Raw genomic sequence first — 12,668 nt, 5'->3', positions numbered from 1 at the left:
AACGCCGTCCCACGCCAGCCGTCTAATGGTCTTAGTTCATGAGACTGGCATTCTCTGACAGACATGAAAAAAGTCAGTGCTGCGGGTCTGTGAGGGTTGGCAGGCTAAACCTGACACGGTCTGGCTTTTCTATTAGGCCATCTTTATACTAAAGAGGGAGAATTTAGAGGAGACGAAGTGACCAAGAAAAACACGGCACTCAAAAGCTTTTTCGTCTCGGGCTCAGTCGGAGGATGATAATGGGCTCCGGGGCCCTAATGCCCTTAATCCACCAGACTTTCGTGATGGCTCTTAAGAGAGGGACCTAAAAGTGAAAATGTGTCTATTTTGATGATCCGTGCTTGATATGTGTCAATCACACGTCTCTTTGGGGGGGGGGGGTTGATGTGGAAGGATGAAGCGGTTTTAAGCGTTGAAAGATGTTGGTGAGAGTTTCCTAATGAACATGAAAGAAAATAAACTGTAGTACTACTGAATGCAAAGCCTTCTGTATCTCCAGCTGTGACTGTCCATCATCAGTCTTAGTCACTGGCTAAATACGACACTGTCAGTGGGGGAAAAAAGTCAGATTGGCAGCTCTGTCGCGCATTTTGCAGGAATATGCAGTCGCTGACACACTAAGCGAGACGGAGTCAAAATGCGAAACAATCTGTGGTTTGGTATCTCCCGTAAAGGAAGTGCTAAAGAGACACATTTACCATATGAACCGTCTCAACCTCTCAGGTCATCTGGGAACAGTCTGCTAAATATTCCCATAGTTAAAAACAAAACACGGTGAAGCTGCATGTAGTTATTATGCTACACACAGCTGGAAAAAACTTGCAGAAGATAGATATAAGACTCGCCCCATCTTTGACCACTTTTAAAACCAGGCAAAAAACGTGTGGCATGTTCTCCATTGCCTTTAACGGATTCTTCAGCATACTGGCAAGTTACACACCGACCATTTTTTCACTTTGCACTTTTCTTTTTTTGGATTCCCCCCCCTTTTTCTCCCCAATTGTATCCGGCCAATTACCCCACTCTTCGGAGCCTAACCGGTCGTCGCTGCCCCACCCCATTTGCCGATCTGGGGAGGGCTGCAGACTACCACATGCCTCCTCCGATACATGTGGAGTCACCAGCCACGTAGCGCATGGGAGGATCACGCTGTTCCCCCTCCCCCCTGAACAGGCGCCCCAACCGACCAGTGGAGGCGCTAGTGCAGCGACCAGGATACATACCCACAGCCGGCTTCCCACTCACAGATACAGCCAATTGTGTCTGTAGGGATGCCCGACCAAGCCGGAGATAACACGTGTTGGCAGGCAACGGAATAGACCGCCAGGCTACCCGGACACTCCTCACTTTGCACTTTAATTCTGCACTTTAAACCCTTTTTCTTCTATTTATGTTTTCACAAAAGTGATTACGAAATGTTGGGTGCCTCACAATCTCTGCTATCAGAATCAGAATCATCTTTACTTGGCCTTGTATGTTTGCACATACGTGGAATTTGACTCCGGTTTAGTGGCTCTCGGTGTGCTTAAACAGAATAACAGCACAAAAAACCCCAGGAATATATACAGGAATGACTACATACAGGTAACCATAGTAACCATCCCTTTCATGTTGGACCTGTGACCGAGGAAGTACTGGGGTCGGCTGGCGCTGTGAACGTGCTCTCCGAGGGCCTGAGTGACCCAGCAAGACACCCTTCATGAAGATCGGCGTTGAGAGCCGGGTCATCTCAGCGTGACGGTTCAGGGTTCAGTTTCCTTTGTGTCTGGAGTGTAGTGACACCTACCATGCTTACCTCAGAATGTAAACACATCTGCTTTTCATGTGGTTATAAGGCAACCGCGTGCGAGACTTTCCTGTGTACAAAAGGCTCGATACAAGTTCCCACCTCCACCGGATGGACCCAGGTCAGCGTGGCACAACACCTCCGGGTTGTGTATTTGTGGTAGGGGAGTATAACCAGGGGTCAGTTTGAGAATTTAAAAACGAATTGACAAAAACCAACCCTTTGTAAAACTACCATTCCAGCTTTCCATCCTCATTGGGTTAATTGCACTATGTGATATATCTTAAGCAAGCAACAATAGTATTCATAAAGAAATCTGCTATCGATATTTAAACACCCCTTCCAGTCATGTCTTAAGACATAAAATGCTGTTTGATTTAATAAGTTGTCTGATGTGTTTTTCTGCAAAATAAGTTCAATTACCTTGTTAAAGCCTTACAATCACATCTACCCCTTTTCCCGTATTAAAAAACCGAGAATCCGTGAATATGCAAATTATCCCCACCCTCAATTCAAATCCGCTCAAGCCGCTCACATGCTCCCCACCGCTCGGCAAGTGGTCATATAGGAGTAATTCAGCAATATTTGTACGAACTGGGAACTGATTCTGAAGAAGAGGAGCAAAGTGGACAGCGTTGCATATACAAGTGGACGTATCAGAATGGTAATGTATTATATGTGTCGCTCTCTACAACGTTAGAAACGCAACGGTAATAGATAACACGAGCCTTCCACTTGACTATGTTATTAATCAGCTTATATTGTGTTGTTGACATTGGATAATCATTGGTCCCGCTCGCCAGCTCTGACAAATTATCTACCTTGTAAAGATAAACACTCAGATGCTCTGCTAGGAAGAGGGGCTTGGACATCATAAATCCCCCTAGCCTGCAGCCAGTCTCTTCTCTCTCGCCCCCCCCCCTTTTTTCCCTCCCCAATTGTATCCGTCCAATTACCCCACTCTTCCGAGCCGTCGCGGTTGCTGCTCCATCCCCTCTGCTGATCCGGGGAGGGCTGCAGACTACCACGTTTCCTCCAATACATGTGGAGTCGCCAGCCGCTTCTTTTCACCTGACAGTGAGGAGTTTTGCCAGGGGGTTGTAGCACGTGGGAGGATCATGTTATTTCCCTCAGTTCCCCCTCGCCCCCCAACAGATGCCCCGACTGACCAGAGGAGGCGCTAGCGATCCCCGTGTTGGTAGGAAACAGAATAGACCGCAACGCTACCCGGACCCCCCCCTCTCTCTCGCTTTCTCCTGACCTACCTCACTGGCTCAGCCACAAGCCTACTTTCCATCAAGCTCATCAACCCCAGCAGTACAAGAAACCCATCTCTTCTACCACTCATCGCCAGATCATTGTTTGAGCTACTACGTTAGCTTCATGTGCTTGGCCGCTCTGCAAATCTTTCAGAGTATTTTCCCAGTGTTGTTGCTTGTTAGTCTAATCACCTTTTCGTTGTGTTTAGCATTGCCACTCTCCGGTTCATCTGCCTGCCTGTTTGGCTGTCTGCCTTCTGGTGCCCGAGCTCAGTGCAGTCCAGCTGTGCTCGCTTCTTCGTCTGGCCCGGCTTTGCTATCTGCCTCCGCCTCTATTGCATCACCTCTCCGCCTCCTGCCATCAATAAACCCCTTTTCCCTACTCCTCTTCGTCTCTTGTCTGGTTCTTGCAACTGGGTTCACTCGTCTCGCCCTTAACAGTCTCTGGAGAAAGAGAAAGGGAGAATAAACTTACCGGTTGACCAACGTGTCGGCTCGTACTCACCGTGTCCCCAGGATAAATGGACGGCACAGTGCCGGGCTTCAATATAAGTTTTGTGGCAAAACCCATCTGTTTTTGTGAAAATTTTCAAAATAGTGCTGTTGAAAGTGACCATCATAAACCTGCGTTTCTCTGGAAGTTTGACCGGGACAATATGATTTTTACAAATAAACTGCACCCATTTCTCTCGGATTTTTGGATGCTTTGGTAATAATTGAAGGCTTGCTGTTTCTCCTTTTGTAAATTTGCAGCTGAAAACAAAATGCGTCTCGGCCATCGTCTTGAAAGTAGTGAAACTTATAGCTGGCAAAATGACAATAAGTAGCTACACCACTTCTCCTCTGGCTCGCACATCGCCGAAGTGGGTGCATATAATATATGTAAAGCACCACCCGTCCATTAACAGGATTGGTTCCCTCAGGTTGTGACATATGAAATCCTGCCTGACTGAATCAGTTTTTTTTTTTTGAGTCTGTCCTTGGTACACTGCAGTTTCAAAGCAGATCTGCTCAGCCATGGCATTGACTGCTTATTTTGCTCCTGGTATGTCTTGTAACATTATCCTAATACCACATGGACATGTTAACAAGGTTAAAAACTTGATTTTCATCGGAGGGGGGTCTTTAAATTCTCTCCATATTAGAGGTTTGCGTACTCGTAGTAATTTTACCATTGGTCGCATTTGGACTTCTCATCTCATCGGCAGCCGCTTCTCCGGGGTCGGGTCATGGTGGCAGCAAGCTAAGTAGGGCACTCCAGATGTCCTTCTCCCCAGCAACGCCCTCCAGCTCCTACTGGGGGATCCCAAGGTGTTCCCAGGCCAGATTGGACATGTAGTCTCTCCAGCAAGATCTGGGTCTACCCTAGGGTCTCCTCCCAGTTGGACGTGCCCAGAAAACCTCCAAAGGAAGGTGCCCAGGAGGCATCCTAATCAGATGCCCGAACCACCTCAACTGGCTCCTTTCAACACGAAGGAGCAGCGGCTCCACTCCAAGCTCCCTCCAGATGTCTGAGCTCCTCACCCTATCTCTAAGGCTGAGCCCAGACACCGTACAGAGGAAACTGATTTCAGCTGCTTGTATCCGCGATCTCACCCTTTTGGTCACTACCCAAAGCTTATGACCATAGGTGAGGGTTGGAACGAAGACTGACTGGTAAATTGAGAGCTTTGCCTTCCGGCTCAGCTCCCTCTTCACCACAACGGTCCTGTACAACGTACGCATTACTGCTGATGTTGCACCAATCCGCCTGTCCATGTCCCGCTCCATCCTACTCACACTTGTGAACAAGACCCCGAGATACTTGAACTCCTTCACTTGAGGCAACAACTCATCCCCAACCTGGAGGGAGCAATCCACCATATTCCGGTAGAGAACCATGGCCTCAGACTTGGAGGTGCTGACTCTCATCCTGGCCACTTCACACTCAGCTGCAAACCGCCCCAGTGCATGCTGGAGGTCATGTTCTGATGAAGCCAATAAAAGGGGAGGGGTGGTCTTTAAATTCTCTCCATATTAGAGGTTTGCGCACTCATAGTAATTTTACCATTGGCTGCATTTGGACTTCTCCCTCTCTCCAAATCCAGTAGAGTGAGGAGGCCTTGGCAACAAAGTCTTAATGACTATTGTGGTAGCGAATAGTTCTTTCATTGACATACTGTTATTACTGTGAGAGATTGATATGAGTGTGTCAATTATCTCATTCCTCTCTTCAGACATAACTAAATCACGCCAATTTGACATGGAGCGGGTTTTTTTCTTAGCCTCAAGTTCATGAAGTGCATCATGGTATTTAAAACCAACCCTTTGTAAAACTGTGTATGGCATATAATGTCTGGGGACATTTTGATGGATCAATATTGCAATATTATGAATTCTATACACAATCAATTCTAGATTGTGTACAGAATTACTAACAAAAATATATGGTTTGTCATAATATAAACACAATGGGAGTGTGATCACAAAACTAAACCGTAAGACTAGAGACGTGTTTTTTTCTCTGAGCACTCAAATTGTTTCTAAATACATTCTGTGCAAAGGAAATCTTTCATGGTTAAGAATATGTAGGCGTAAGGCCACAGTTTATAAGTTGATTGTGGGTTTTTTTTAAACACCCACCACCAGAATGGGTGTCCACCACACATAAAAAAAGGAAAAGCTTGACCCGCACACTGCTTTTAGGATCCAGTGTGATTTCTTTTTTAAATGTCATATCATAAGCGTAGCACAACGTTTCAACCCAGACAGCCTTCGTCCAGTGTGCCTCTTTTAACCTTCATCCCCTTGATCCCCATCCACTTTATTTATTTATTTATTTTTGTTATCTTTTACAAATCAACCGCTACATATAACCCCTCTCATCTCATCCTCAGGTCCCCCAGGTCCTCCAGGTGGGGTACGGGTGGTGGAGACGACCGACAAGAGCGTTGGATTGCAGTGGAGCCGTGGCGCAGACAACCACAGCCCCATCTCCAAATATACCATCCAGTACAGGGACTCCTTCTCAAAAGACGCCTGGAAGAACGCCACTACATGTGAGTACTCCGGCCCCGGCAGCCGGTCAAATAAACACTGTGCTACCTTTAACGATGAGCTGGAACTGGCGCTGTAATAATTTCAGACTCATCACTTAGCGATAGACCTTCACAGTGGCTCAGTGTCTCTCAGAGACGGCTAAAATGTAATTTAGTTGAAGCCACAGTCACTCAGAATATGGGAGTTTGTTCCAAAAATGGAAGTTCATTGTTTTTACAGCTATTTTTTGCTCTGCTCTTGGAGAGCAGGGCTCGCTCTGTATACTATTTGAGCGTACCATGCTATTTTCCCTGAAAGTTTGGCGTTGTAAAATGATGACTATGCCTTCTTCTCCAGCTCCTGCAGATGTAGAGGGGAATGCAGAGACGGCCACAGTAGTGGGCTTGTTCCCGTGGACCGAGTACGAGTTCAGGGTGATTGCCACCAACACTCTGGGAACAGGAGAGCCGAGCAGCCCGTCACCCAATATCAAAACTCTGGAGGCGGGTAAGCTAATGACCTGGCCTTGGACCTAGATAAAAGTCAAGTTACCTTTACTTGTGTAGCACCTAAAAACACGTTTGTTAGAAACCCTCAGGAAGAGCAACAGAGGAGGGATCCCTCTGCCAGGACGGACAGGCATGCAATAGGTGTCAAGTGCACAAAATACACAAAAATAACAGAATTATAATGTAGCATCATCGATTACACAGAGCAAGGTAATGTAGAATACATACTGTTAATGCATAAAACTTAGCAAATGTAAATGTGCGGGGTAGTAAACTTGTACAGAGAGTGCAAGGCAAATTTAGTGAATCTGTGTCCATCCAAGTCAGAAACCCCACAGATGCTCTCAAGAGCTGGAAATAAAGAGGGAGGTTGTATGCTGGTCGTTGGCCCTGCTAGACACAGACACCAGTTTGATCAAGTGACAATAACATTCGACAACTCTGTGGTTTCACAAAGTGTGGCATCAAAAATCTTGGTGTTACGTTTTATAAGCACATTAAAGAAATCACCAAGACTGCCTTTTTTCACTTGCATAACACAGATAAAATTCAGTCTTTCCTGTCCATGGCTGACACAGAGACTCTTAATACCTGCATTTGTTTCATCCAGTCCAGAATGCTGCAGCTAGAATCCTAACTAAAACTAGAACATTTGACCATATTACACCAATTCTTGTCTCCCTTCATTGGCGTCCTGTCCATGTTAGATCAGACTTCAAGGTGCTTCTGCTGACATATAAAATCCTTAATGGGCTAGCCCCATCTCACCTGTCTGATCTCCTTAAACCGTACAGTCCATCTCCAGCTCTCCGCTCTCAAGGTACAGGGCTCCTGTGTGTACCCCAAGATAAAAAGAGGTCAGCTGGTGGCAGGGCCTTTTCCTATCGGGCCCCGTTCTTGTGGAATAACCTGCCTGCTGCCATCAGACAGTCAGAGTCTGTTGAGTCCTTTAAATCCACACTTAAATCTAATCTTTTTACCTTAGCCTACAATCAGTTGCCTTTAAGTTGAGTACTTCACAACCTGTACTGCATGGCGGATCGGTTTCTGTCTTAATGAACTTACCAAGTACTGTTCTGCCCACGAGATTATAGAGGATAGATTATTGACCATGCCAAACTGTTCTCCTCTCTCACATGTCTTTTCTCTCTCTCTGAATGATGTCTTCTTCTGCTTTCTCTTCTTCTGTGTATGGGAATGGTGTCATGTGAATCTCCCTTGTGTGCACTCATAGTCTGTCCTCCTCCCAGGTCTCCATGGTGACGGTGATCGCCACCTGGAAACTGCTTGGCATCCTCCTCATCACATTCTTTATGTATCTTGTAAATCCATATGACTTTGTTATCCTGTCTCAATGTTTTATCCTTCTCTCACTCAGATGTGTGACTAATGTCTTTTCTTGTCTCTTCTTCCGTGTGTGTGAATGGTGTAATGTGAGTCTCCCCTGTGTGCATTTGTAGTCTGTCCTCCTGTCAGGTCTCCATGGTGATGGTCGTTGCGTGGTTCAGGTCCTGGGCTGTTCCGGTGTTATCTGGACACTGCTTGGCATCCTCCTCATCATATTCATCACATATTTTATAATTCTGTTATCCTCTTTCAATGTTGTATTGTGTAAATTGTGTAAATACAACATCCACTGCACGTCTGTCCGTCTTGGGAGAGAGATCCCTCCTCTGTTGCTCTCCCTGAGGTTTCTTCCTATTTTTTCTCCCTGTTAAAGGGTTTTTTTAGGGAGTTGTTCCTCATCCAGTGTGAGGGTATAAGGACAGGATGTTGCGTTGCTGTGAAGCCCACTGAGGCCAATTTGTAATTCGTGATATTGGGCTATACAAATAAAATTGACTTGACTTTTTGGTTCATCCAGTGTTTCTCCTGTGCGAAACATGATCGAATTTTCGTTTACTTTTCAAGACTTATACCCAAATACATAATGCTTTGACACTGTCGCTGCCTGATCTGGGTCAACCGGTTGACTCAGATCAGGCAGCGACAGCTAGAGAGTGGATGAAAAGAGGGAGCGGCGGTAGCAAGAACAAACGTTTTTCAAAGGTTTTGAATAGCCAGAACCACGAGAGGTTCTTGACAGTACAGTCACAACTGCAAAAAAATAATAGGCTTTTAGGCCCAGTAGTACGCGAGATTAGCTGGAGACACACACACGTGACCAAACCCAATATTCCCTCTAGGCTACCTACCGCCTGGCGGAGATAACGAGACCAGTGCAAACGATAGCATAAATCTCCAGGAGGGTGGGAGTTTGACCAAGGGAAAACAGGACGCATCACAAACAGACTCTGAAGTCATCAGACGATCGAAATAGAGAGAGATCATCAGACAGTCCATAAATAAAGGATGAAAAATTGTCCTGGAAAGAGAGAGAGAGAGAGAGAGAGGGACAGGCACACAACATGGGCACACATGTGCTCAGAGATACAAACAGAAGGTTAGAATGGTGTGATGCATTCAGAGAATTTAGGGACATTCTCGGCACGACAAAACCAAGAAATCACTGCTAAGACCTACAGTTATACATACACCGTGACTGAGACCCTCCCAAAATCAGATAGCTGTGACAAGGCTCAGGAGGAAGTCAAACGGCCAAAAAAAATGGGGGCGTCCGGGTGGCATAGCAGTCTATTCCGTTGCCTACCAACACGGGCTCACCGGTTCGAATCCCCGTGTTACCTCCGGCTTGGTCGGGCGTCACTACAGACACAATTGGCCGTGTCTGCGGGTGGGAAGCTAGATATGGGTATGTGTCCTGGTCGCTGCACTAGTGCCTCCTCTGGTCAGTCGGGGGCGCCTGTTCAGGGGAGAGGGAATAGCATGATCCTCCCACGCGCTACGTCCCCCTGGTGAAACTCCTCACTGTCAGGTGAAAAGAAGTGTCTGGCAACTCCACATGTATGGGAGGAGGCATGTGGTAGTCTGCAGCCCTCCCTGGATCGGCAGAGGGGGTGCAGCAGCGACCGGGATGGCTCAAAAGAGTCTGGGGTAATTGGCCAAGTACAATTGGGGAGAGAAAAAAAAAGGGAAAAAAAACAACCAGAGAAATAAGAGACAGCCAGTTGAAAGCTAATGAGAACAGATGGGTTTTCAGTTTAGATGTGGAAGCGTCTGCAGAGTCAGATTCCCTGACGTCGGCTGGGAGACCGTTCCAGAGAAAGTGGGTGTGGTAAGAGGCTCTGCGGACTCCTGTTTAACTCTGGGGACAGAGAGGAGGCCTGATCTCAGAGAACGGAGGGCACGAGAAGGTACACACAGCTGTATAAGATCTGACAAATATGAGGGGGCACATTAAAGTCCGATCTAGCAAGACCGGGGGTCCAGTGAAGGGAGGCTATAATCGACATGACATGGTCAAACTTTTTTTATTTTAGTTAATATTCTAGCAGCAGCATTTTGAACCGTCTGAAGTGTTAAATGCTAGCACATGGCAGGAAAAAAAAAGACATTGCAGTAATGTCATCTGGATGAAACAAAATCATGGCTCAGGATCTCAGCATCAGCTGTGGACAGAAATGACCGGAGTCTGGCAGTCTTTTGTAGGTGGAAATAGGAGTTCTTGGTGATTTCTCCCAATGCGAAATTCAAAAGAAGGGCATTGATCAAAAATAACACCCAAGATTTTGGGCCGGGGAACTTTGGGAGCTCACACAGTTGTCTTGGTAATAAAGGCGACTTTGTCTCGCAGGGCCGATAACCAGCATCTCAGTCTTTTCAGAATTAAGTAGTAAGAAGGTAGACGACATCCAATTTTTCACTGCACATAAGCATGCCTGTTGATTTCTAGTGTTTACTGTGCTGTGTTATCCTATAATTACATGCTATACCAACATGTTCTGGTATGATTCAGCTCTGCTCTCCTGAATTTTTTTTTTCAGCATCATTCAGTAATATCAAATAGTGTTTACTTACCTAAAGTATCGCTGCAGGATTGAGTCAGCAGGAATTCCATAGTGTGGCCGTACTTCCTTCAGCAGAACCGCAGTTGATGGCTTACCACATAAACCTCGTCAAATGAGCCCCTTTGAGAAACGGTAGACTGAAATTCAATTATGAAATGAAAATCATAGGCCTCGGGTAACCTCACTTAAAACAATAATCTTGGCCAGAGTCGAGTACGAGCCACTGAAAGCTAGGGAGAGGGGAGATGGGGTCCCATGGAAATGCCGCCACAGCGAACATGAAGGTGGTGCACTTGGAACGACCCTGAGACATTGATATCGTGTTTGCATGGGAAGGATGCTTCTGTAGTGCTTGCCAGGGTTTAGGGTATGACCTGTGTGGGTTGGCGTTGTTTGTGTGGGCTCTCAATATGTGGGCTCAGAATTTTGCCGGTTCTGTCTCATTGTAGTTCCTGTGGTGGCGCCCTCCGACATCAGCGGGGGAGGAGGAACCAGTAGGGAGCTGACCATCACTTGGACGGTAGGTTCGAGTAACTTTTCACCTCTGTCTGTCTCTTTGTCATGGGGGGGGGGGGTACCACAAACTGAGCGAGCGATGATGGAGAAGAAGAAAATGTTTGTATTTATCATCATCCTATTTTTAACCCATTTACAACTGCTGCCTTTGATAGATTTCTTGCTCCCAACATGGAGAAAATAGTCTTTTGCTTAGCAAGGGCCCGGCCCTTCAAATGCCAAGCAGCTGGTGAGAGAGGCGGATGTGTTTCGGGGCGCGCGGTGCCCTGACGCAGGCGTCTCTCTCCAGACATATGGTGGGAGGATGAGGCCAGAGCGCCCGCCGCAGGAGACGAGGCATGGGGAGAGACCCGAGAGGGCACCAAGCCAGTCAAGTGTCCGAACTGTCTGGATAACACGCGGAGGATGCAGAGCCGATCTGCAGGCTGTGTAAACAACATCTGATTAGTGGCATTGACCCTGTCTCCAAGTTTAGTCAAAATACCGAGTATGGCCGCAAAAGCATAATCCTGCCCATACTGCCGTGTTGCTCTGTCTGCTTCTTTACCATGTCAGCGGCCGCCAACAAGAACAAACTCAACCATATCACACACACACACTGCCTCCAAAGTCAACGGTTGCCTTCCCAACCCCAACTTCTCTGACCTCGACAGCAAAACCATCAAATGCAGAAGCACGTCCCGTATCACGAGACCCTCGGCACCCCGTAACCTGCCGAGAGGCCTGCTTTGACCAGAAATGTTGTCCCCTCTGTCATAACAGCTGTAAACTAACGACCTTGTTTAAGGTCTTTGTCCAAACCTGTGTACCCATGTCCCACTGAACTTAACGTTTGTAGTGTGTAGCCATACCTGTACGCCCATATATGAGTGTATGGATCTGTCTGTCTGTTTCTGTCTGTCTGTCTGTCTGAATCAAGGGTTTGAATCCCATCGTGGCCCGCCATGCTAGAGAAATCCTCTTTACACATTCAGGTTACTGGAAGGCACCCTGGTTTAGAAAGCAAAACCATGAAGTTGAACAACAAACGTGTATTTTCCACGTCACATGGTGTGTCAGTTAACATCAAGTTGAAGTGAGGTGGTCGACTCGGCATCACAACAAGAGCATGACAGGAGGGCAGCATGGCAACATCAGAATATTGCAGCAGAAATCATAAAACAGCGAGAGACATGACAGAAAAGAAAATGTGAACAACAGCGTTAGACGGAAACAGTACGAAGACGAGTTAAACTGTGAGACGCTCAGTCAAGTGTGGGTAACAGCACTGTGCAGTGGCACTTAGGTGTGTGTGTGTACTGGTTCTGGTGTGTACTGTGTATTTAGGAAGTGATTATTTTATCTTCCCTTTAGCCTGTCCAGCCGCAGTACTACTACGGGAGTAACTTTGGTTATATCGTGGCCTTCAAACCCCACGACGACAACGAGTGGAGGAAGGTGACGGTGGCCGACCCACAAGCCAGACGATACGTCCATAAGGACAACGCCATCCCTCCGTCTACAGAGTTCCAAGTCAAAGTCAAGGCCTTCAACAGTAAAGGAGAGGGACCCTTCAGCGTCACGGCCGTCATTTATTCTGCCCAAGAAGGTAAGCGCTGAGATATAGATATAGATATAGATATAGCGGGGTTTTTTCCGGAAAGCGTCAATGGTGTTGATAGAGGTGCTCAAC

The 12,668-nt window shown here is 46.8% G+C and overlaps 1 protein-coding gene across 3 annotated transcripts in view; it reads left to right on the top strand.

The window, feature by feature from the left end:
- LOC130114782 (contactin-1a-like) overlaps positions 1–12,668 on the top strand; it is a 135,527-nt gene that overhangs the window by 110,047 nt on the left and 12,812 nt on the right. For all 3 annotated transcript variants that reach the window (XM_056282691.1, XM_056282690.1, XM_056282689.1), the window contains 4 exons: positions 5,922–6,083; positions 6,421–6,570; positions 10,930–11,000; positions 12,350–12,584. In XM_056282691.1, coding sequence (XP_056138666.1) covers positions 5,922–6,083; positions 6,421–6,570; positions 10,930–11,000; positions 12,350–12,584 — 618 coding nt within the window. The remainder of the gene's footprint in view (positions 1–5,921; positions 6,084–6,420; positions 6,571–10,929; positions 11,001–12,349; positions 12,585–12,668) is intronic.

The sequence above is a fragment of the Lampris incognitus genome, chromosome 6, assembly GCF_029633865.1.
Source record: "Lampris incognitus isolate fLamInc1 chromosome 6, fLamInc1.hap2, whole genome shotgun sequence".
Classification (NCBI taxonomy): Eukaryota; Metazoa; Chordata; class Actinopteri; order Lampriformes; family Lampridae; genus Lampris; species Lampris incognitus.
Note: the sequence above shows the minus strand (reverse complement) of the source record. Positions and strands in the feature narration are given on the sequence as shown.